Source organism: Rhamphochromis sp. 'chilingali', assembly GCF_963969265.1.
Source record: "Rhamphochromis sp. 'chilingali' genome assembly, chromosome: 16".
In the NCBI taxonomy this organism is placed as follows: Eukaryota; Metazoa; Chordata; class Actinopteri; order Cichliformes; family Cichlidae; genus Rhamphochromis; species Rhamphochromis sp. 'chilingali'.
In genome coordinates this window covers 26063790-26086434 of record NC_137943.1, presented here as the reverse complement: position 1 = coordinate 26086434, position 22645 = coordinate 26063790, and the positions used below count along the sequence as shown (strand labels likewise).

At 40.7% G+C, this 22645-nt stretch overlaps 2 protein-coding genes across 10 annotated transcripts in view; both read left to right on the top strand.

The window, feature by feature from the left end:
• The first annotated feature begins 812 nt into the window (after window positions 1-812).
• On the top strand, window positions 813-11460 carry rab12 (RAB12, member RAS oncogene family). 4 transcript variants are annotated; one of them, XM_080861462.1, is made up of 8 exons: window positions 813-1204; window positions 2275-2335; window positions 4959-5019; window positions 5129-5175; window positions 5736-5874; window positions 6280-6369; window positions 6886-6990; window positions 8374-11460. In XM_080861462.1, the coding sequence occupies exons 1-8, from the start codon at window positions 976-978 to the stop codon at window positions 8479-8481; spliced, it is 840 nt and encodes a 279-aa protein (XP_080717588.1). In that variant the 5' UTR covers window positions 813-975; the 3' UTR covers window positions 8482-11460. The 4 variants fall into 4 exon arrangements, with proteins under 4 accessions (XP_080717588.1, XP_080717587.1, XP_080717589.1 ...); XM_080861461.1 differs by having other exon boundaries at window positions 5129-5193; XM_080861464.1 differs by lacking the exon at window positions 813-1204 and adding an exon at window positions 1816-2178 and having other exon boundaries at window positions 5129-5193.
• Window positions 11461-11752: 292 nt separating this feature from the next.
• The window catches only part of mtcl1 (microtubule crosslinking factor 1), an 82744-nt gene continuing 71851 nt past the window's right edge, over window positions 11753-22645 (top strand). For all 6 annotated transcript variants that reach the window (XM_080861232.1, XM_080861231.1, XM_080861230.1 and 3 more), the window contains exons 1-3: window positions 11753-13091; window positions 17809-18033; window positions 18740-18898. In XM_080861232.1, the coding sequence (XP_080717358.1) occupies window positions 12258-13091; window positions 17809-18033; window positions 18740-18898 (1218 nt within the window). In that variant the 5' untranslated portion in view covers window positions 11753-12257. The remainder of the gene's footprint in view (window positions 13092-17808; window positions 18034-18739; window positions 18899-22645) is intronic.

Genomic DNA, 22645 nt, shown 5'->3' with positions numbered 1-22645 from the left:
GAGGTCTGTGGAATTTGTAGTTCTTGTTTTTTTTCCCTGAGAGTCCCTGAGCCTGTGCTTAATTTGCTTAATTTGCTTAGACATCCACTCTGGATACAAACTGACAGCTGATATCAATGTTTTCCACTTGTTAATAATCTTTCTCGGTGTAGAATGATGGAATTCAGTGAAATTCATATGGACTTAGAACCTTTTCAAGACTGATGGGAAGCAACAATTGTTTCTGTAAGATCAGTGTTGATGTATTTCCTTCTTGGCATTGTGTTAACACACACCCGAATGCTCCAGACTAGCAAACTGCCAAAACGTCTGCTTTTATAGAAATCCTCAAAGTTGCTGGTGATTAAATAATCAAGGGCATTCAATTATCAGGATCTGACCTCTACTTACCCTCTTAATTCTTTTGGGAGAAGGGAGGGTGTACTTATTTTTACCATGTAACCTCTACATTTTGACTTAATTTTTGTTAAATAAATAATTACATGGTATAATATGTCATGTTTTGTAATTCTTCTGAGGCTGTATTTACCCAATTGTAAGACCTAATAAGGACCAGATTATGCACTGAAATCTTATAATTGATATAACTGACATCCTCTTATAATTGACATTATCAATTATAAGAGGATGTCTCTCTACATGCAGGCCTAATATTTGGTGCCTTTTTAATGAAAACGTTTAATAAATCAAAATAACATGTAAAAGTAATACAGTCTGATTACAAGTGATTAAGCGGTCTCTGGTTATAATTTTATAAAATTTATAAAAATAGAAATCATAGCCACCGGAAGCGGAAATGACATCACGATGGCCCCGGTCTCTAATGGCTGAACAACAACAACTGTCGGCGACTGACAAACTTTCGCAAACTTCATCAGAGACAAAAGAAAGTTGGAGATATCGGCTTGTGTTGTTTCTGTAACCGGTTAGGGTTATTTGTCTGTTCGTCTTATAGTCACAAATGTGGGATTACTGATGGATCCGAGGTATGATATTCCACGGAGGGCCGCCGGCGGTGGCGGCGGGGGCTCCGCGAACTCGTCCCCCGCTCTGGGGGCTCAGTCACGCCGCAGGAAGATGCCTCCCAGACCCGCTGATTTCAAACTTCAGATTATCATTATTGGCTCTCGTGGTGTTGGTAAAACAAGTCTCATGGAAAGATTTACCGACGACACTTTCTGCGAAGCTTGCAAGTCAACCGTAGGTGAGGACAGAAGGCATTAAAAGATTTAGTTTTTTCGACTACTTTTCATTTAATCAGCTACAACATGTAGAAGGGCTCTGGCTAAATACTCGAGGAGAAATGCGTAAACTACTGTGGGGTGCGCCCAGTGACCATAAATCCTCCAAGTTCACTTGCATAGCGACTAAACTTTATTTCCAATGCTAGCTGTAGCTCGCTAGGTATGTTGATAACAGTATCTTAGCCAGTTGACTATGGTGACTGAAGTAACAATAGCATTTCCTTTGACTTCAATCACATGAACTAGGCTTCCTTAAGCTTTTTTAACGTTTGCATGTAGAGATTTTAGACTTCTGCTAAAGGACAGCGTTTTTATTAATTAAATACAAATGAATAATTGTACTTTATTACTGTTCTGATAATATTTGCAGAATATTATATTATAGGTATTATGGGTCTGAATTACTGTTTACTTCTAGTAACCCTGTTTTGGTTATGTTAACCAGGAAGTAGTCTTATCCAATACCACCTTGATTTTACTGATATATCTCTACACAGAGAACTAAGATGTTGCATATTTCTACATAAAAACACATTCTTTAATTATTTGATTATTTGACCCCTGGTATGTTTACTTACTAAACACGAGATTGCCATGTGACAAATTGCCAGTCATGTTTGCAGATTAAAAATACACATGAGATCTGTTTATACATACAGCTGGGTAAACAGTCCTATGACCAGTCCGGCAGCCAGCCATAGTGTCCAGTCCCAAAATAGTCTAAAAGAAGCAGCTGCTAAAGCAGAGCTCCATTTTGTGCCCTGTCACTCCCTGACACAGCTCATAAGTTGTGTGAGATGTGTCACTAATAACATGCTTCTTTGATTAGGTACCACAGAGGGAATAGTTTTACAGTCTCCCAGCCTGTCTGAAAAAGTTGCCTCAGACGAGCTGGGTGATGCAATGTGGCTTGTATTGTTTTGTGGATGGCTCAGTGAGTGCTCCACATCTATTAAATCTACTAACACTAGAACTTATGGGCAAAGTCTTGAACTTGTGCCTTTGTTCACATGTTTTGGTTCCCTCATAGGAGTTGACTTCAAAATCAAGACGGTTGAGCTGAGAGGGAAGAAGATTAGACTACAGATATGGTAAGTGAGGAGTTCCTTTACTTTCCTGCCTGTTGCATGTCCTCTGTCTCTCTGTCCGTCCTATCAGCATGCAGGCTTCACTAACAAAAGCTGCTGTTTGGCTTACTGGGTGTATTCCAGCTGTGTTTCTTGCATGTTTCTCCATGTCAACATGTTTTTGTACAGATTCCCAGTGTCTCCTGTGGGAATCTCACTAGTAAACATCATCATGCAAACCACATCATCATTGCTCACCATGTTGTCTGAGGTTTCAGATTGCTTGTTTATATCAGGTACTGCTGTTGTTACTAGGAATATCTCGTCACTATTTCTTTACTGATATCTTGAGTATCTGCAGGTGCTGGTGTGCTCTTTTCGCCTAACAACTAAGCTGTTACTACTAGATTTGTGTGAATGCATTTGACCTACCTCGGCTGTCTAAAAACATAAATGGTTCTACTTTCCTAAAGGTTGTACCTATGAGCTGTGAAATTATGTAGTCAAGACTCGGTGGATTCGTGTCTGAATCTGTCAGATCTGACCTAGGAGAACTGAGAGACCATGTGAGAATAAAGCAGGAAATTGTCTTGTGAAGTTACACTGAGTGGGTGTCATTTGTCAAAGCTCCTGCATGATCTGTTCCTGCACTCCCCCACAAAACAACCAGCCATGCATCCCTGTTTTAACTTATCCTGTTTAGAGGGTTAGAGCCTATACCAGCTATCATAGGGTGAGAGGCGGGGTACACCGGTTGGACAGGTTGGAAATCCATCAACAGAAACAAATAAAGTATTTTCCAGTACCGACAATCTTCTTTTCTCAAGTTATTTCAGTTTTATTTATGTAGCACCAACTAAGAACCACAGTTGTTTCAATGTTATATAGTAAGGTAGTGAGACTATCTTTTAAATGATCCCCTATTAACCAAGCACTTGTTGATGGTGGGAGGGAAAAACCTCCCTTTTAACAGGAGCTCAGAGTCATCTACTATCACCAATCTAGGGGTAAAGGGTAAAAGAAGGCAAAAAAAAAGGAAAGCAAAGAAAGACCATGCACAATAGTTAATGACATGCACTAGTGGCCTATAAACACATGGGGGGTGAAAAAATGCTTAGAACCTTAGTACCCCGACCTCCTCCTAATTAAAATATTATAATAGTTGTGTGGTTAAAATGGTAAAACCAAAACAGAGAAAATGCTATTCTTAGCATAGTAGTGATTCTATCCAGACCCCATCAGTGGGTTGCAATGAGTGTACTTTATTATCAGTGGTTGAGAGTGACGTCAGTGAAGTCTCACCTTGGCCAGTCCACCAGCAGCTCTTTGTGGTTAGTAAGGACAGCATGACCTAATGTGTTCAAAATATTTTCTGATGAAGGTCCTTGGTGGCATGCCCAGATTGAAATAGTTATATCCACAGATCCTGGTACTAATAAATATAAGAAATGTAATGCAGACTACACTTCATTAGGTTTTTCTAATAGTTGGGCTTACTGTAGCAGAAGACTTTATTTTCCTCACGTAATGCAAATGCCTGCAAAATTGTATCGTACCCTAACACAGGCAATCCACCAGGGTTGTTATCAACTTGACAAGTCAGCTCTGGGTTTTCCAGTCAAACTGACTGTATTCACAAGGAAAAAACAAATTTGGCTTCACATGGCCAACCCAGAGAATGAGAGTAATACTATATTCCAATGTATTTAAAAAAAACAAACAGAAGACCAAGTCATATTAGGGGAAAATGCAAATTGCATGTAAAGTTAATATTAGGCTTCAGGCTTATAAGAAAGGTAAATGGAAGCAAGCAAACGAGCGAGGACTAAAAGTGTCTGTAAGGATCTGTGTGTTCTGAATAAAAACTGTAGATCCTCTTAGTATCTGCACACTGAGGTGCAAGGGCTTTTCCAGACAATTGCTTGGTCGCTAGGTCTTATGCTGACCTTTTGTCTTGGACGTGATCTACTATGGCGCAGGTTACGTGTGCGTACGTGTATTAGTTACCATGGCGATGTAAAACTGGAAACCCAGGGTTAAGCCTGAAGTCACTTAAGCACCAAATCCTGCTTCGTGGTGGAGTTCTGAGGTTGGTGGTTATTCCAGCTTTTTGTTGTTTATCTGCTCTAAAGGAAAACTGAAGCATGAACCAAAACTATAGATTTGGAGGTTTGTTACATCCCTGTTTGTTAATAAAATAATTAGTAATAGCATTATCAGTCAGTTAATGGTACATATTAGACTGTGTTTAGTGTCATTGAGTAATTAGCGTTAACCATACAGTGACTTTACAAACATTACATACTGTGCTGTTGCAGCTTAATACTCGCACTAAATAGCTAAATGTAATGTGCTCTTTGCAGAAATCACAGATGTATGCAGTGAAATCTTAAATCAGTCTCATATTGTCTCATATCTCAGTCAATTAGTGACAAGATGTTATTTGATACTGTTATCCTGTTGCCGTCTTGTGATCTCAGTTAGGCTCTGATTTCATTTTGAAAACATTTGGTGTCCAACAACTGAAGAGCTGCTTCAGCTACAGACTTATTACATGCAAGTGTGTGACGATGCTTGGTTAAAATGTGGGAGCGCTATCTCTTATTTCCATACATATCTGTCTTGCTCCCATCCACCATCACCGCAGCACATCCTCCCTTCACACCTCTGCCTGTCCTCCACCTGTCAGACGAGGAGTATCACTGTGTGTATGTTTCTCATGTTGCACTGCTCACATCAAGCTCCAACACTGCCGCGCCCAACCTTACCTAACCCTGCCATTGTGCTGCTGTCTCTGTCTGCTCTTCTGCTCATAAGCCTGACTGTGACTCACAGGGGGAAAGGGAGAGACTATCTGGCTGGAGGTACAGTAACACTGCACTGTGAGTGTGGCTCAAACTGCTTGTCATGCTGCCAGTCCAGACTCGGATGATCAGCCGAGTGTGGTCATATTTCAAATTAAATATGAAACTGAAGAGTTACCTTCCGAAAATGCAACATTATAAAGTGCATGCGTATTTAATAACCCGTAATAGCTAATATTGCTACAGTTATATTGCTAATATCGACTTTATCTCGTCTTCTTTCAAAGTCTAAAAGTGACATTTTGGAACAAAACTCTTCAGTGGTGTGTTTTTCTGTTTAGTTTTAATAGATGACGATGTGAAGCTTTAGACAGTGATTCAGTGTTTTAAAACCAATAGCATGTCTACTATCTCAATAAATGACAAATTCTTACACTAATTTATGATGTAACATTTCTGCTAAATTACCACAGAAATTACATGTTCATACACTTTTATGTATTGTCTTTAAAAACCAGTTACCTATTAATCAAATTTAATTAATGGAAAACACAATCAAAAAACTATGGGTTAATCTGTTCTCACATGATTGAGTTTTTATAATGTGTGATCTCTTTCAGGGACACCGCAGGCCAGGAGAGGTTCAACAGCATCACATCAGCATACTACAGAGGAGCCAAGGGAATTGTGCTTGTGTATGATATCACAAAACAGGAGACCTTTGAGGACCTTCCCAAGTGGATGAAAATGATTGACAAGGTAAACTAAAGTCCAGCGTGTCAGAGAGTGTGTATTATGTTTTTGTTTCTTTTTATTACAACTCCTCCCTTTTCTCTTATAAAATGAAACATGAATTTAGTTTATCTATTTATTCCATGATATTTATCCTACAGTTCTGCCTTTTTCTATAAAGGGGACCAATTCCAACTGGGACTGATCAAAAACTAGACCTTGGTGTTGCCCCTCAGTTCAAATGATTTGTGCTGAATAATACTATAAGTATTTGAAAATCCATGTGTGGGAATATGTGTCTTTTTACTGTAGATTTTCCTGTCTGTGATATGATATGATGAAGATTTAACTGCAGTAATCTGATTTGACTTTTGTGAGACGGTAGGCCGGTGATTTCCTGACTTGTGTCTGCTGTGGTCTGTTTTCCATCAGTACGCCTCAGAGGAAGCAGAGCTTCTGCTGGTCGGGAACAAGCTGGACTGTGAGACTGATCGCATCATCTCCAGGCAACAAGGAGAGAGGGTGGGTTCAACAGCAAAGTCCTTCACCGTCTTATTACTGCACCGCACCTTCAGGTTTTACCTGTCAGCCGCAAAAGGTTAATGGGGTTGCTGCCATTGTCCAGCCGGGCAGGCAGGCTGGACACACAAATTTGTGAGTCCAATAACTTGAGAAAAAGATGACATAAGATTTTGAAATTGATACCATTGGTGGAACTACCAGGACGCTGAGGGGTTGTACTGGCAGCCACCAGTATTTTACAAATCTGAATAATCTAAACATCTAAGATTAGATAAAACAGGCCAAACAGTAGATTATTTGACAGCAAAAAACCCAAACAAAAAAATCTGTAATGCAAATAGTTTGACAGGTATGTACTTCATACTAAAAACTGAGTTAATAATATGCCAGTGAATCAACTGTGCACTTGAAGAGTGTTTGGAGCTTTCTTCAATTTAATTTGTGCTCCTGAGGATTGAGTTTGGGTTTCCATGCCGACTCTAACTCCGAGCTCGTTTTGTTTCACTTGTTTTATAGTTTGCCTCTCGAATAAGTGGAATGCGCTTCTGCGAAGCTAGTGCGAAGGATAATTTTAATGTGGATGAAATCTTCCTGAAGCTTGTGGACGACATTCTTAGCAAGGTGAGGTTAAGTGCGCCTGAAATACATTTTACACAATGTTTGGTTCATTTTGGTTCACTTTGAGTTTTTATGAATGAAAGTAGACGGGTAAACATGAAGTCATGTAGATCAACACATAAAACATTTACTATACATTTTTGGTGATGTCATCGTATAGCGCAACCAAACTCATGTAGAGGGGCTCAGATTCTAGTGACTGATAGCAATAAATACTTATTTCTTTTCTATCATATAGAAGTAATTTATCAGCTGAGTCAAGTAGTGTAAAAATGATACATATATTTTGATGGTGAAGTGATTAACTCACTATCTTGACAGTGGACATCATCACACTGATTTTATTGTTTTTCAGCTCTTCCATTCATACTAATATTATATCTGATTTGTCAGTTGTGCATTAATACACCAAAAAGGCTACACTGGAGTGTGCTTGGAACCAAAGTGCATGGAACACGTCCGAAATTTGTTTGGTCTGAACCAAACCGACTGTTTTCACACATGAACTCCAGATAGTGTCCATAAAATCATGCCTTCATGTCTTAATGTTTGCAAAGGTGCCCTTTTTCAATTGTAGCACACAGCAGGAGATGATTTGCTTCAAATGCAATCTCTCTGCTGGAAGTATTCTTTGAGGTTCAGGAGAGGATGCTGCCTGGAGTCATTACATGTGACGTCCACTCCAAACCACCGGTTTATTATCTGTGCTGTTCTCATTATTGATTCAACTGGGCATCATGTAGACTTTGTATTGGGATACGGGAACGTTGAAGACTGACTGCGCTTGATATATGTGTTCTCATTTTTATGCGGGTGTGATATTTTCCACTTATGTACATATGTGGGAGTCCACTCGGGTCCAAATTACAAAATCAGATCCAGGCTCTGCACACATCTGCATGTCTGCCAGTTTTTTTTGTTTTGTTTTTTTTGTAACACACTACATATACTCTGCTGCAGAGATGCTACAAAGCACCAAATATGCATTTGCATATTACCTCTACTTCAGAGAACTGTAACATGAGTGATCACTTGTCTGTGTTTGCAGCTGTTCAGTGTCCATTAAAGCTCGGTGCTGCAGGACATGTGTGGGAATGACTTGTGTAAACGCACCATTCATTTAGTGGCCTATTAAATTTGAATTGACATTTGTCTTGTCATGTGTTTGCTTTTTGCCTTGTTTCGCTTACTTAGATGATGGAAGAGCTATTTAAAAACTTGCCTAATACACTCACAGGAAAATTGTTAAAGGAATCTGATTCTTTTCCATCATATTGTTTTATTACTTTAGTCTTTTGTTTGTTTGTTTTAATCTATCTGTCGATGGTGTTGCTTGTCACACTCTGTTTGGCGGCTGCTGATGTCACTTTGTCTGTGATCCAACAGATGCCTCTGGAAGTTCCCAACAAGGAGCTTTCCAACAGTGTCCTGTCTCTGCAGCCTGAACCGGAAGTGCCACCGGAGTTGCCCCCTCCTCGCATGCGCTGTTGCTGAGAGTCGGAGTGGTCCCCCACCCTACCTATGCGCGCGCGCACACACACACACACACACACACACACACACACACACACACACACACACACAGCTCACACATGCAGAGTACCAATCTGGCCACTGGGGGGCAGCACACAGCAGCACTTTGGAATCAGTGACTGCTGAAATGCATGGACTCTTTAAACAAGCAGTGTTATCTTCCTTTGATTATTCTCCTGTTTTGTAACTGTACACTATGACCTGCTTCACACTAACACTTAGGCCTGAATCACCCACTTCCTTCCACCTTTTTGTCAACACTTGACCCAGACTACCTCATTGCTCAGACGGTTAGGCTAGTTGTGCCCCGCAGGTGCCTTCCAGGTAGAGAGTCCTCTGGTAGCAGTTGCGCTTTTTTTTTTTTTGCTTTGTTTTTGAGGAGGGCGATTACTGAGGGCCTTACAACTTGTTTGCTTCCGGTAGTCCTTTATCATCACGCCAAGTTTAACATTGTCTGAGTTGGGTCTGTTATCTCTGCATTTACTAGCTCACAGAAAAGGGATGACAACATCTCACGGCTTCCCTGCTTAGTTTAAACTCTTGAGGCTGCAGGTACATAGTTTTAGTGTACTTTTGTGTGCTCGTTAATATGTATGATTTCAAAGGGGCTCAAGGTAAACAAAAGCACACGGTGTAAATATAGTGTGTTTCTGTAATGACTGGACATGGTGCAGGTGGTTGTGGCCAGCAGCAGGGGTTGTGTGGTGGTGATATCATATCAGTTTATATTGCTTTGCCTTAATAGTATTAAAATGGCTGCTTGTTTCAAATGTGTATAAATTGTAATGTTTTGCACTACAATCCATCTTCGCTAGTTAAGCTGACATGCAGAAAAGGAAAGTACACGACTTGTAGCTTAGCACTAATAAAGATGGATCTGGCCTCGGCACTGCCGCTCAGAACGCTTCCACACCCGATCGGGCTGCAAGGAGAGATGGGTAGTGTAGTCTTTGAGGGATTTGTCTTTGTACAAGGGAATTCTCCCTGTGTTTGTGGCGGGTATATCAGAGCAGATAGTACACTGGCATATGTGGGTCAGCCTTTGTTGTGTTTTTGTTACTAATATTTGTGCTTTGTCTTTTCCTTTGAATTCAGATACAGGTTAGAGACAAAAACATGTGTTTCCCTTTTGGAGGGAAAAATGCAGGAAGGTTTGATTAGTATTTCAATGACTCAGGAATCTTTGGTCGGTTCCTATCTGTTGTGCTAGTGGCTCGATTGGCTTTGAGTTCTTTAAAAAAATGCTTAAAATGGTCATTTGCATTTTTTTTCTTTTGATTTTTATTTGGCAGTTTGTTACGGACCAGTGTGTGGATTATCTGTTACGTTCACATTTTCAGAAATACTAGGCAGTGCATATAATCTAAGCCTTCCTGTGTATGATTAAATCCTTTAAAGGGGACCTATTATGCTTTCATGTTTGTATTCTTGGATTCTACTAGAGTAGCTTTGCATGATTCACTTATACTGGGCTTCAGTGAAGACCCTCGGTTAATCCATCGTCTGAAACAAGTCGTTTAAGCTCCCATACCCCTCACTTTGAGCCCGGGATGTCAAACTAATTTTACATGGTGGGCCACATACTGCCCAAATTGGTTTGAAGTGTGCCTGACCAGCAAAACTCCCCTCTCAATCAGTGTGAAGATGTTTAACTACACCTTTAATCCCATTTAATCTAAGAAAAACAAGTGTCAACAGTACATCACAGAGTTTCTACACGATGAAGACATTTTGCAGTAAGTGAATGAAATCTGTCAGCATAAATAAATAAATATGTAAAATTACAGAATAAACATATTTTATTCATTCAAATCATACAAACCTTTATAGGAACCTTAAGATGTTCCAAAGCCGTCCATTGGGCTGGATGGAAGTCTTTGCCTGGCCAATTCTGGGCCTCAGGCTTCATGTTTGACACCCCTGCTTTAATCCAAAAATATTCTGATTGGTTGCCCATCACATTCACAACACTTGAATGGCAGATGGGTGAAGTTTCTGTGTAATATCTCAAAAACAAGATATTGCACTTCATTGGTCCGGTCACATTCAAATCTCAGCAATAAAACCGTGTTTTTTTTGTTTGTTTTTTTAAACGGTCTGAAAGTGAATATTCAGAGCAGTCTGAAGCCTAAACTTGACTCATTGCACATACACTGATTTAAAATTTTGAGTCAGTTCAATTTCTGAGCAAGCATCACCACAATGTGACTGGTTGAGATGTGGAGAAGCATAATAGGTCCACTTTAATTCTTCCGTCTTTGTTTCCTTATATGACTTCAAGTGTAGCGCTGTGTTTGTGTTTCGTTAGATGTTGCAGTAAAAGCTCGAGTCTGAGGGTGAGGAAAACTGCTCAAATGAACCGATTCAAAAGGAATGACTTTAGTTAATATTTTCTTGCTTTGTTGTTGTTTTTAGATTGAATTTTTATGTTAAAGTCGAGCTATTGTGGTAATAAAATGGCACATTATGTATTCTAACAAATGAAAACGTTCATCCCAAAACGGAGATGTTGAAAATGCGATGCCGTCTCCGTCATCCAAGCACATCTCGCAATAAGACCATCAGCCAGCAAAACAACCTTTGAATACAAATTATCAGAAAATTTGGGGTTTTAAAGGTTGTGTTTTGAAATGTTAGCTGAGGATTTCTTGAGTTTTTTGGAAGGAAACATTTGATTTGTCCCTCTTCCTTTGACTTTTTGCATTTCGCACTAACCCTGTGGTCTCTGTTTTAATAGCCCAAGCCTTACTTTACTACTCAGTGTTTAAAATATACATTAAAAAAGTGCTTTTGTTTGAAATGTATCTTTTAAGATGGAAGACTGTACTTTGTATTAAACCTGTTTTTGAGAGGTTTTGGCATGTTTAAAGCAGATTTATGGTATTTATAACTTGTGGCATTCTTGAACTAATGAAATACAATTAAAGATGTCTATATTTATTACCAGATTATGGTCTTGATTTATTTGACTGTCTCTGTTCTGTTAAATTTTGGGTCTGGGAACTTCCAAATGTCGTCCAAGATGCTATAAAAAGTGATGTTTTACTTAATACTAAGGATTATAAACGTGGAGACTTATTGGTCATCTTTGCTCCTCGCGTGAAGGTGTTCAATAGCCAATAGTGTGCGTGCAATTAGGACATGCGCACCAGAGCGTGTCAGACCTGGTCCCGCCTGGTCCCGGAGAAAACAAGGGGTGTGCTTGGGTGCTTGTGAAGCAGCAGCAGCGGCGCATGCGCCCAGGAGAAAATCACGGGCGTCGTGCCTCGCCGCAGCGATTGCAGATTTTTGATGTCAGATTGGAAGGAGTGAGAAGGGGTGAGAGACACTGGGGTCTAACATACCGAGCCCGGTGGAAAAGAGGAGTGGAAACCCGGAGTGTGTAAGAAGAGAAGAGGCGTGTGTGACTCCGACTTAATCCTTTCTTTCCAACTTGAGTCTTACAAGCCTGTCTGCAGATGCAACCTGTCTGTCATCCCATCCGTCCCAGTAATCCCTGTTTATTGCAGCGTTTCCTCCAAAGGGGACTACAATGACACCCTGGTGAACACGCTCAGGATGGAGTAATCATACAAGCACCCAGCGCAGCGCAGGATGCGCATCTCCAACCCGACGACGGAGAAGAAGAAGGTAGAGAAACCTGGCTGTTATTCTGCTTTCACATGTCAGAGATTTTCCGCGGCGCTGTGGATTGATCGTTTCCGTCATCAGCCTTCTGCTGCCGGTGTCGGTGTATAATGGAGAGCTCCAATGGCTCTGGCAGCGACACCAAACCGCAGAACCACCAGTTGGAGAAGAAGCGACTGAACCGAGCGCCTTCACCGGCCAGACCTTTCCTCAAAGACGTGCACACCCGCGGTGCCAAACCACCTGCCATCGTACCGAAATCCCCCAAACTAAGCAAGCAGCAGCAGTCTGCCACAGTGCCCTTAGCCCACCTGAACCGCAGCTCCAGACGCACCCCGGCCGGAGCCAAGGAGAAAGCAGCCACGGCAAAAAGTAACACCAAGTCTGCCGTCGCGAAAAAACCCACCAAGGTGCCACAGCATGCCGCAGCTGAGCCCAAACCCGCCAGCATCAAGCCGGACTGCACCAGCAGTCCGATCTTCGCCAAAGGCAAGAAGGGAAAACTAGCCTCCGGTTCTCCGGGCCCTCTCAGCCATGGATCCCCGATCCGGGTACCGACCGGAGCGCCTCTCGGCCGAGTCAGCCAGACCGACAGCAGTTCAGACCTGTCAGACTGCCCGTCCGAGCCGCTATCGGATGAGCAGAGGCTGGCACCAGCCGCTAGTAGCGACGCCGAGTCTGGTACCGGCTCCAGTGACCGGGATCAGCTGGGAGCAGAAGCTACCGCATCCACAGCTGCTGCCCCGCCGCGCACAACCGAGGCTTCCGCCGCCAAGGGAAGCAAGTCTCAGGCTCAGCTCGCTCCGGGCTCGCACGGAGAGAAACACAAGCAGGAGAAACCCTCCGCAAGCGCACAATCCAAACTGCCAAGCACCAAGCAAGCAACCGAGGAGGACCTGCAACGGGAAATTGAGGACTTGAGATCGGAAAACGACTACCTCAAGGTATGACAGCCTGATTTCAACAAGTTACAGAAAAATCACTGTTTTTGTGTGTGCATTTTTCCACATTCCATCCAGAGCAGCTATCCAATCAAAATCGGTCCCGTCACAGGACATCTATGGGTTCTTTTTAAGTGTCCTTGAACTTCCACCTGCTCACTAATTGGAAGCATAATTACAATCCTAAGACATTTCCCCATGATGCACAGCTGTCATCCCCACGAAATCCCCGCTCTCCATTCATCATGTCATCACTCGTATTTTTTTAACCTTCCCGGGATTCCCTGCTGGTTTGACCTTTATCAATAGGATTACATTGATAGTGGTTTTTATCCTAGTATGCCCTTTAAAATTTAGGTGTTTCATATTGTTGCTGTCAAATCACCAAAGTCTGTTTTGATAGAAGGTCTCAACATCCATTTTCCACTCTGTTGCATTTGGGGCATACATAAGTACATCTGTGTGTGCGCGTAATGATGCGAACACACTGTAATCAGATGCGGTGCAGATCTTATTTCTGCTATTTCTTAACTTTTTGGAGTTGTGTTCAGAACATAAGTGGATGACAAACGAATGCATGTGTCTGCGGATCTAACCAAGAGTTAGATCTCAGAAACCTCTGTTTTTAAGAGGGTGCAGCTTCAGTGGACCTGATTATACGCAGAATTCCCCCCCCCCCCCCCCCCCCCCCCCCCCCCCCCCTTAAGTAGGTTATCCACATAATTTGGGGAGGGGGAGGCAAACAGTTAATGCGGCATACACTCTTGCAGCCTTTTTTTTTTTTTTTTTTATTCAATGTTTATTTGCATGTTACTGATGAGAGTATTATTTCAAAGTTGATCACGCATGTCTGCGTCTCTCTCTGGCTCGGTGGAGACACAAGAGAGTTAATCAGCTTTACTGGCTCCCGCTGTAATGGCTTTATCCCACAGGACTTGATAACAGTCAGATGTCCCATGTGTGCAGGGTTCAAACACCCTCCTGCTTGGCTGTCAGCCTGCCAGCTGGGTCTCTGAGGTCCTTTACCACGCCCCAGCCCCCATGGCCCAAAAATGTATGGGAGCCCTCATCTCTGCTGCATCTTATCCTCATGGAAAAAATGTTCAACATATTTATTTTTCTTGGGAATTTATTATTTCTGATGGTTTGGCAGTTTTGATTGGGGTGAAGGGAGACAGGGGAGATATAGGGGAGCGATATTTGATAAAAATCTGTCTGTTTATACGGTATTTATATACATGACAACATTACATTACTACCAAAAGACAAAAGAGTTTTGTTTTTTTAATTAGAGCTGCAGTGATTAATTGTTAATTAAGAGCAAATTAATCAGCGAGCGATCTGATTGTTGTTTTTCAAGCATAAATGTGGCGGTTTGCTGTTTTTCTACCCCGTTCAATATTATTTGATTTTGGAAAGTTGACAAGATTAAAAAAAAATGTTTTTTAAAACCTTTTTATGAGCTTTTTAAAAAAATAAAAATAAATTCAAAGTTAATTATAAAATATATCTGTTTGAGAAGAAGAATAGCTGGAACCTTTTACAGATTATCTTATTATTATTTAATTATCTGACTGACACTTCCGGAAAGATTACTTGTTTGGTCTGTTATTAGTCTATCAAAATTACTTTCAGCCCCATCCATAAGTATTTCAAATGTTTATAAGCATATAAAATGTACCTTTTTATATAGTATAAAAATATAGTTATTTTACTTTAAAAATGTACTAAAATTTCAACTTTAAGATCATGAAAAATCAGTGTTGTTGCTGTTTGTTTGGTCTGTCAATCAATTGGTTGTCTTATTGTTTTAGTTCCACTGGCTTTTTAAAACTTATAGAATGAAATTATATATTCATTAATGATCATAAAATTTTCCATCTATTTCGCTTCATGTTAACCTTTATGTAAATCGATAACATTAGTGTTCTGGATTACTGATTTGACAAAGCATGCTAAAAATGATGGTAGTCAATGTTTAAATATGTCTCCAGCTTTCTGGATTGAACAATAAATCAATTACAAATAAAATAACTGTCAGGTAAACTGATACGTAAAATCATCTGTTCCAGGTCTTCACTGATCGTGAATACAAGTCCAAACAAACATCTCCAGCTTTCTTAAAGCAGCTGGTAATTCAAAATATCCACCCTTCCAAGAGAGGAAGAAGTAGTGCCGGTGACCCAGCATGCACACCCTTCATAAACATCAGCGATTATACACATGCTCCCAGGATGTTGCCTTGCCTCTGACTCTTTTAACCTGGCCATCGATTGGCTCGACCCCGTACGAGGTCATTAGCTGCTTCCTCCGGGGCCCTCCTCGTATAACAATGGACTGTGTGCTTTTCCAATCCAAATGAGGATAGATTTAGTTTTCATTAATTGACATACTCATCCCCTCCCTCTCTTTTTTCTCCGTCCAATTGTCTTTTCATCTAGTGGCGCTTAAGTCCTAGGACGAATCGTCTCGGGGGAAATCTACAGAACAAACTGATTCGTCGAGATGGGAGGCAAACTCAGTGGTCACCAAACAAACCTCAGTAGTGCCTCGGTACTGCAGATAAATCTCCCTTTTTCCAGACTGCGATGTTACGTTGATAGGAGCTGGAGAATATGAATGCATCCAATCCGAAGATAAGATGCTTAGAACCAACTAGTAATGTTACATCATCAGCCCTAATAGTACCTGCATTACTGGAACTCATGTAATCATATAAAAGTATTAGTGTAATCTACCAACGTATATTACCGCAGACTGTATCGCCTTTCTTATATTTTTGTATCACACACCATTTAAAATTGATAGTTTAGGACTAAAATACGTGTAGCTGTAAAACGTCATCTTTTTTAGAGTAATGAGAAGAACCAACAATTTCCGTTTTCATTGATGGTTTTGTCAAGTGTTCCACTTACGTTTTTATTACTCCGAGACTCTGGTCAACAGAAAAATAAACCAAACTATTTTTTGTGACTATTTTCTAATTGGATATTTCAGCTGTCTTGTCTGAACTTTCTTTTTTTTTTTTTTTTAAGTCCAAGAAGATGAAATCTCTTATTTTGTTCTGAGATGCCGTCTGAGGGAAAAATGACTTATTATTAAAATCTAGCTTAAAGTATGCTTTGAAATTTAATAGTATTTTCTTGCTCATCTGAGGCTGAATATTTTGCAATTTTCTTACATGTTGGTGGTTAATTTATAGTCAACAAAAATACAATATTTTGAGACGATTAAAAAAATAATCCCCCATAGTCTTCTGTTTGCCACTGTGTAGGATAAATCTTAAACTCTAGTCCCTCCCCTGGATAATACAATACTGTCAGCATATTGCAGGTTTAATGTGTGTTATATAATGTAGAGGAGCTTAGATCTGTAGTTTTACATTTCAGCGTCATAACTTGTGCCAGATTTATGTATTTATTGCTGTATCGCAGATGTACTCCTATTGGCGTGCATGTTGTCTGGTACTGGTTTAACAAAATGATGCAGGAAAAGAGTTTTAGGTTGGTTTCGAAAGGGTTTGATCATATTGTTTGTCTGCTGGAGTCGCTCTAACTGGTTTTCTTGGCACTGTCTGCAGCACATGTAGCAGAGCAGCATCACAGCTGATCAGACAGTCATGCAGAGTCAAGCTGGGTCTTTACAGCAGGCTGCTCACATGCATGCTAAACTGGAAGTTATTGTGTTCCTTGCATCATGGAAATCCTGGGTCCATACACATCTTTTAGGTGAGGACTTTGTATGTTCTCACTCTGCCTGTGTGGGCTCTCTCCAGCTTCTTCCCAAAGACATGCATGCTAGGTTCAGCTAATTAGTTATTCTAAAGTGGTCGTATTTGTGAATATGAGTGCAAATCGTTGTCTGTCTTGATGTGTTAGTCTTGCAATACAATGACAATCTGTCCAGGAGCCCCATCACAGGTGGGATAGCTCCACTCCGACCCTGAATAGGATAAGTGATTAAGAAAATAATGGATACAATTTGGAATCAGTGTAAGAGGATTTTTGAGGAATTGGAATTATCTGCAAAAACGTTTTCACCAATAAAAACATCGATATAACTGTAGAACATCTGAAACAGATTATTTTGTCTGTCAGAATTTTTTTTTTTTTTTTTTTAGAAACTCAGGAGTACGTCTAACTTTCCAATTCAGCATTGCAGTTGTGCTGGAGCCTGTTCCAGCTGTCACAGGGTGTGAGACGGGCTACACCCTGGATACATCACCAGCCTGTACGCATAGAGACAAACAAACATTCACATGCATGGCCAATTTAGAATCACCATGCATGTCTTTGGATTGTGGGAGGAAGTGGGAGTACCCAGGGAGAACATGCATGCTCCACACAAGAAGCCCCAGCTGGCCTGAGCTGGATCCTAACTCAGGACCTTCTTGCTGTGAGGTGTTGGTGCTAGCCACCAAACCACCATGCCAGTCCCATAACAAACCATGAGAGGCATTTTTGTTTTTGTTTTTTTCTCTTAAGTAACCAGATTATAATTTCTGGAAAGAAACAGCAAGGCTATTTTTTTTCTTTCAAAGTGATTTTTGGTGCTTTTTGGCATTTTAATTCAGTAAAAGCAAGCATCTGGTAAATGGTGAATGGATCGGTATTCATATAGCGTTTTTCTGCTTTTCTACTCTAAATGAACACTCAAATCATATCAGTATTATTAATGTGCATTATTAACATAGTCGGCCTCTGTTTTCCGTCTTTCTCAGGATGAAGTGGACGAGCTGCGGGCTGAGATGGAGGAGGTGCGCGACAGCTATCTGGAGGAGGAGGTTTACCAGGTACAGGAGCTGCGGAGGGAACTGGACCGCTCTAATAAAAACTGCCGAATCCTGCAATACCGCCTGCGAAAGGCAGAGCAGAAGAGCCTACGGGTTGCTCAGACCGGACACGTGGACGGAGAGCTGCTGCGTAGTCTGGAGCAGGATCTGAAGGTCTGCGAGCTTGTCTGTGTATTTGTCAGTGACCGCAGTAACACCTGTCATCACTCAACACTTTTACACTGACATTTTGTCATGCCAAAGTATTGCATGTGTTCACACATAACGCCAAAGTTATGAAGAAGGATTTTTATCTTTAGGATAATTAATAATCTGAGCTGTAAGTTTATTCACAGCATCTTTTCAGTGTGGCAACATTATGACTCTCAGCCAGTCTTTCTTTTTCTGGCATTTTAAAATTTGGGAAACTGAAAAAAAGTTCAATCCTCAAGCTCTATATTTTTAATCAATCAATAGCAATAAAAAAGCACAACATTTAATTTTACTTAAAGGTCAGTGTTTGCTTTACCAAAAAACCCCATATACCTTAGCTTAGCTTCCCTTCATTATTTTCACAGTGGACCTGCACCTCCCTAGAGGGTGAGATTTAAGTCCAAGAAGTCCAAGTGGAAACTGAAATAGTTCAATGACTGATAGTGTCACAAGATTGATTTAAGAGAGAAACTAATAATCATTGTCATTATCAACTAATCTGTCAGTTTAATAGTAGTAATGATAAAGAAAGTTTTTCCTATAGGGCAGCAAATTATATAATAAAACGTGTGTGGATGTGTTAGGATGTAAGTCAGTAGAGGAGTACCTTAATCAACATATTAACACGTGCATTATGTTTGAACCTTTTGGGACCGTGTGACCTTAGGTGGCCAAAGATGTATCGGTACGTTTGCACAACGAGCTGGAGATCGTGGAGGACAAACGCAGCAGAGCTGAGGACGAGAACGAGCTGCTCAGACAAAAGATCATCGAGGTGGAGATCGCCAAACAGGCACTGGCCAACGAGCTGGAGAGGACCAAAGAGGTCAGAGAATAACAATGCAGTAGTTGAGAGTTTAGTTTGTGGCTTTGCTGTAAATGAACAGCCTGTAAATATGGATTTCCACATATAAACAAGGAGGAATTTTGGTTAATGTGACCATGTTTCAGATGAATGGTGATCACTGACCTGATCAGCAGGAGGGTCACTGCAGTCAAATTTTGCCTTTAAGTGCAGCATCTTTTCTCAAACACTCGCATCAGGATGTGTGAACACGTTACTTTCACTGTATTATTCAAAAATAAGGCCAAAAAACCCCTCCCACTCACAGCTCAGGTGTGTGAACAAGTTGTTCCCCATAAATGTGCGTTAGGAAAGAGGTTCAGCAACTTCTTTTAGCCAACATTCATAACAATAAACAATGAAAGAGCTCGTCAAAACCAGATGTCTTGCTTCTCGTGCTTCTCTTAGTTTAGACATTTTGACCTCGATGGCATTTCCCACTACACGGTTTGGCACATAATGAATGGCTACATCCCAAGAAGCAGTACATAACATTTTGTTCTAGATGTTATGAGCTTCAGACTAACTAAACTGAAGGTATGTGATAGCTACGAAGTCAGAGAGGAAATTCCAAGTAATGTCTGAGCTCTATTTTTCTAGTTTAGTGGTGAATCTGAATCATGGAAAGTCATGCTTCTTTAGGTGCTAGGAAGTACACTCCCACTTTAACTGCAGTGTACCCACACTCCCAATTTACCCATGTTCTTTAAATATTTTAATTTTGTATTTTTGCTGCTGTATCAGTATAATTTAGGCTTTTGTTATACTTCAATATCACTGTTTACTGCATCTGTGAAGTAAGGCCGTCTCACAGGTAACGAGATGAGCAGAAGCTATTCTCAGTGCTGCTCAGCTTCAGTTGCTTAGACTAATCGATTCTGACAACGGGAGGTAACATGCCATCTGCCAACAAAGAAAAAACTAGGCTAATACCAGACCGGTCAGTCTGGAGATGTGGCTTTCTTTTGGCAGCAGGATGACACTGTTACTTGTTTCCTGTCGTTATGTGCACTGCTGAAGATGCTTTGATTTTAAGCTCATGCCACATTGTCTCCGTGAGACTTTGCATGCTTCTGCGTACCCTTCAGAAAGGTCTACCACTGGTTCAGAATCTATATTCTAAAGATGTTTCTGACCTTAACTGTCAGTGCTCGCAACATCGCTGTTTTCAAAGACAGCTTATCAGGAACTGACTGAGAGGCAGAATTCATGTCTACTATGGATGTGCTAATGCAGTCAACGCAACTCTTGTTGCTGTAATCCTGATAACCTTTTAAAAGAAAGTTATTGGGAAAGAGCGAGAGTGCAGTGTGAGGAAGCTGCACATTGTTCTTTTGACATTTTTCAGATATCTGTAATGCGGGGCGTGCTGTGTAACTCTGTAACTGTGGCTCGGTGCAGTTTTATGCAGCTCGGTGGTGGTGGGACGATGCATACATTTATGAGCATAAGATGACACAGACTGTCTTGTTCAAAGAGGAGGAGTGGAGGGAGTAGTAAGTAGAAAGGCTGAGACAGCGGCTGCTCCAAATGATTTTTTTGTGTTTTCCTCCGAGCTTTGTCCCAGAAAAACATAAACCGTCTCTGGCTCTTTTATAATACAGCACCCCCAAATGTGTTCAGAGTTGGTCCACATTTCTTTTTCCGTGGGCTCGCATAAAGTCTTTTGATTGCTTTAAAATTCAGGATAACCATTTCAGGAAATTATTAGAGTGTTTACACGCAATTTATTTGGCGATCAGCTTCAGCAACTGAATCTAAGAAACTGCCCTTTGCTCTCAGAGCTGCTCAGTCATAGAGATAACATCAGTCATAGACAGGAAAGGAGCAACACACTTACTGATAAGAATGCAGCTCAACTGGATTGAGGAGTACTTCATTTCCTTTTCAAATTTAATTACACCTCGTAAACCATGACTCAGGTGTACCGTGACGCAATTTACAGAAGAAAAGGGAAGCACATAATCCAGCACTGCTTTGAGTTTTGTTCTAGTTTGTATGAGTCAGCCCCATTACTTTTCTTAGGATATCTTTTCAGCTCCTTTATCACTAGTGTTGAATGCTAACATACACTTTAAATGCAGACGAGCACCACTGCATGAACAAAGCACCTTAACGTGGGCTTCTCAAATAAAATCATACTGTCGATCAAAAAAAACCCAGTTCAGCTCAAGTTCATTATAACCATCTATTCAAAAGAACTCTTCAGAAATAAAGAATTAGATTAAAAATTTTATACACATAAAATTTACTTTAAATAAGAGCAGAGATGGCTAATCCAAAGAGCATTGGTTGGATCCCTGCCTCCTCCAGCCTGTGTATTTAAGTATCCTTGGTAAAGATAGTGAACCGCAAGTTGCCTCTGATGTGTCCATTGGTGTGTGAGTCTGTGTGAATGTTATATAAGTACCGGTCCCTTTACCGTTTCTATCAATACATTGATCTGTTACATTAAGCATCTTTTAGTAACCATACAAGTATTTATGAAAGCAGGAGTTGCTGCACTGATCCTAAAACACCAAAGTTACACAATAGTACAAACAAACCAACCAGTCGAGACTAACAACTACCATTTTTTGTGGGACCTACAAAATCAAATCGCATTTTATATTAATTGATCTACTTTAATTAAAGTTTTTGTGCTTGCGTAAAAGATACTGAGATGTATTGTGTAATCTGAGAGTAAACATCTTTGTCTCTGTACCTGAATTTGGCTTTTATACAAGGCGATCTAAAGAGCCGTGCTACAAACCTCATGTTTGACACGTTTCCCTAAAAACCTCTAGTGAAACACAAACATTGATATAATATTCTGTGTGTAAAAAACAAAATCAACTGTTTTCTTCCTCATTCTGTGTGTGTACATTTAACAGCTTAAAATCCAGCCATCAGTAAATGTTGTCGTATTTGCCAATAGTTATTCTGATGTTGGGCATATGTTATATTTATACACATTAATCCTCAATTTGTTTTGAAAAAGTATTATGAAAAAAAAATCAGTTTGAATTTTTTCACTGCATTGCTAAAGGTCGGCTAATCTCCAACAGTTTGTGCATCTCTGCCCTTTAAAACCCAAGTCCTCATGTCCCTGCGCCTGTTCTTGGCTATTGGAGGCTGCACAATGTGACGCTGGCCCAGAGATTGGCACCCCAGCATGGATTAATCCAACAAGAAGGGCTGTTATAAAACAGCCTGGCGTTTTTCCGTACGCTCAGATGGGAGGGGAGAGCGAGGGAGAAAAAGACAGAGAGGTATGGGATGGCTGTAAGCAGACGGCCATAGGCCACGTGTGCGTGCGCTATAACAACAGCTTTCGGCCCTGATATCAAACAGTTTAGCAGAGCTGCCTGACGGGATCTTCTTCACTTTAAATTATGGTCTCGTTGCTGGTCAGCACGAAGGCAAACTGTGATCAGTTGGGAGATTTTTCATTCTGACATTTGAAGAAAGGCCCACTGATGTGTGTAATGAACTGGAACTAATGAAATGCCAACACGCAGAACACGAGCATCAGGTGATTTATCTGCAGTTCCTGCTTCGCTGTGATAAACTCATCTTTCATTAGGCCAAAGGATAATCCTTTGTGCGGTGGTTTCCCCCTCAGTGACTCCCAGGTATGTTGCACGTCAGATATTTTCATATTGAAGCATTAACTTGACATCAGATGTCATGAAAGCAGTGATCAATAAAGTCTCATTGAGGGTTATGCTGGTAAGATGAGGCTTCTTT

Coding starts and splice junctions, on each gene's coding strand:
- rab12 (XM_080861461.1), top strand. CDS start 976: ATGGATCCGAGGTATGATATTCCACGGAGGGCCGCCGGCGGTGGCGGC. Junction 6,370..6,885: donor CCAGGCAACAAGGAGAGAGG/GTGGGTTCAACA, acceptor CTTGTTTTATAG/TTTGCCTCTCGAATAAGTGG. Junction 6,991..8,373: donor TGGACGACATTCTTAGCAAG/GTGAGGTTAAGT, acceptor GTGATCCAACAG/ATGCCTCTGGAAGTTCCCAA.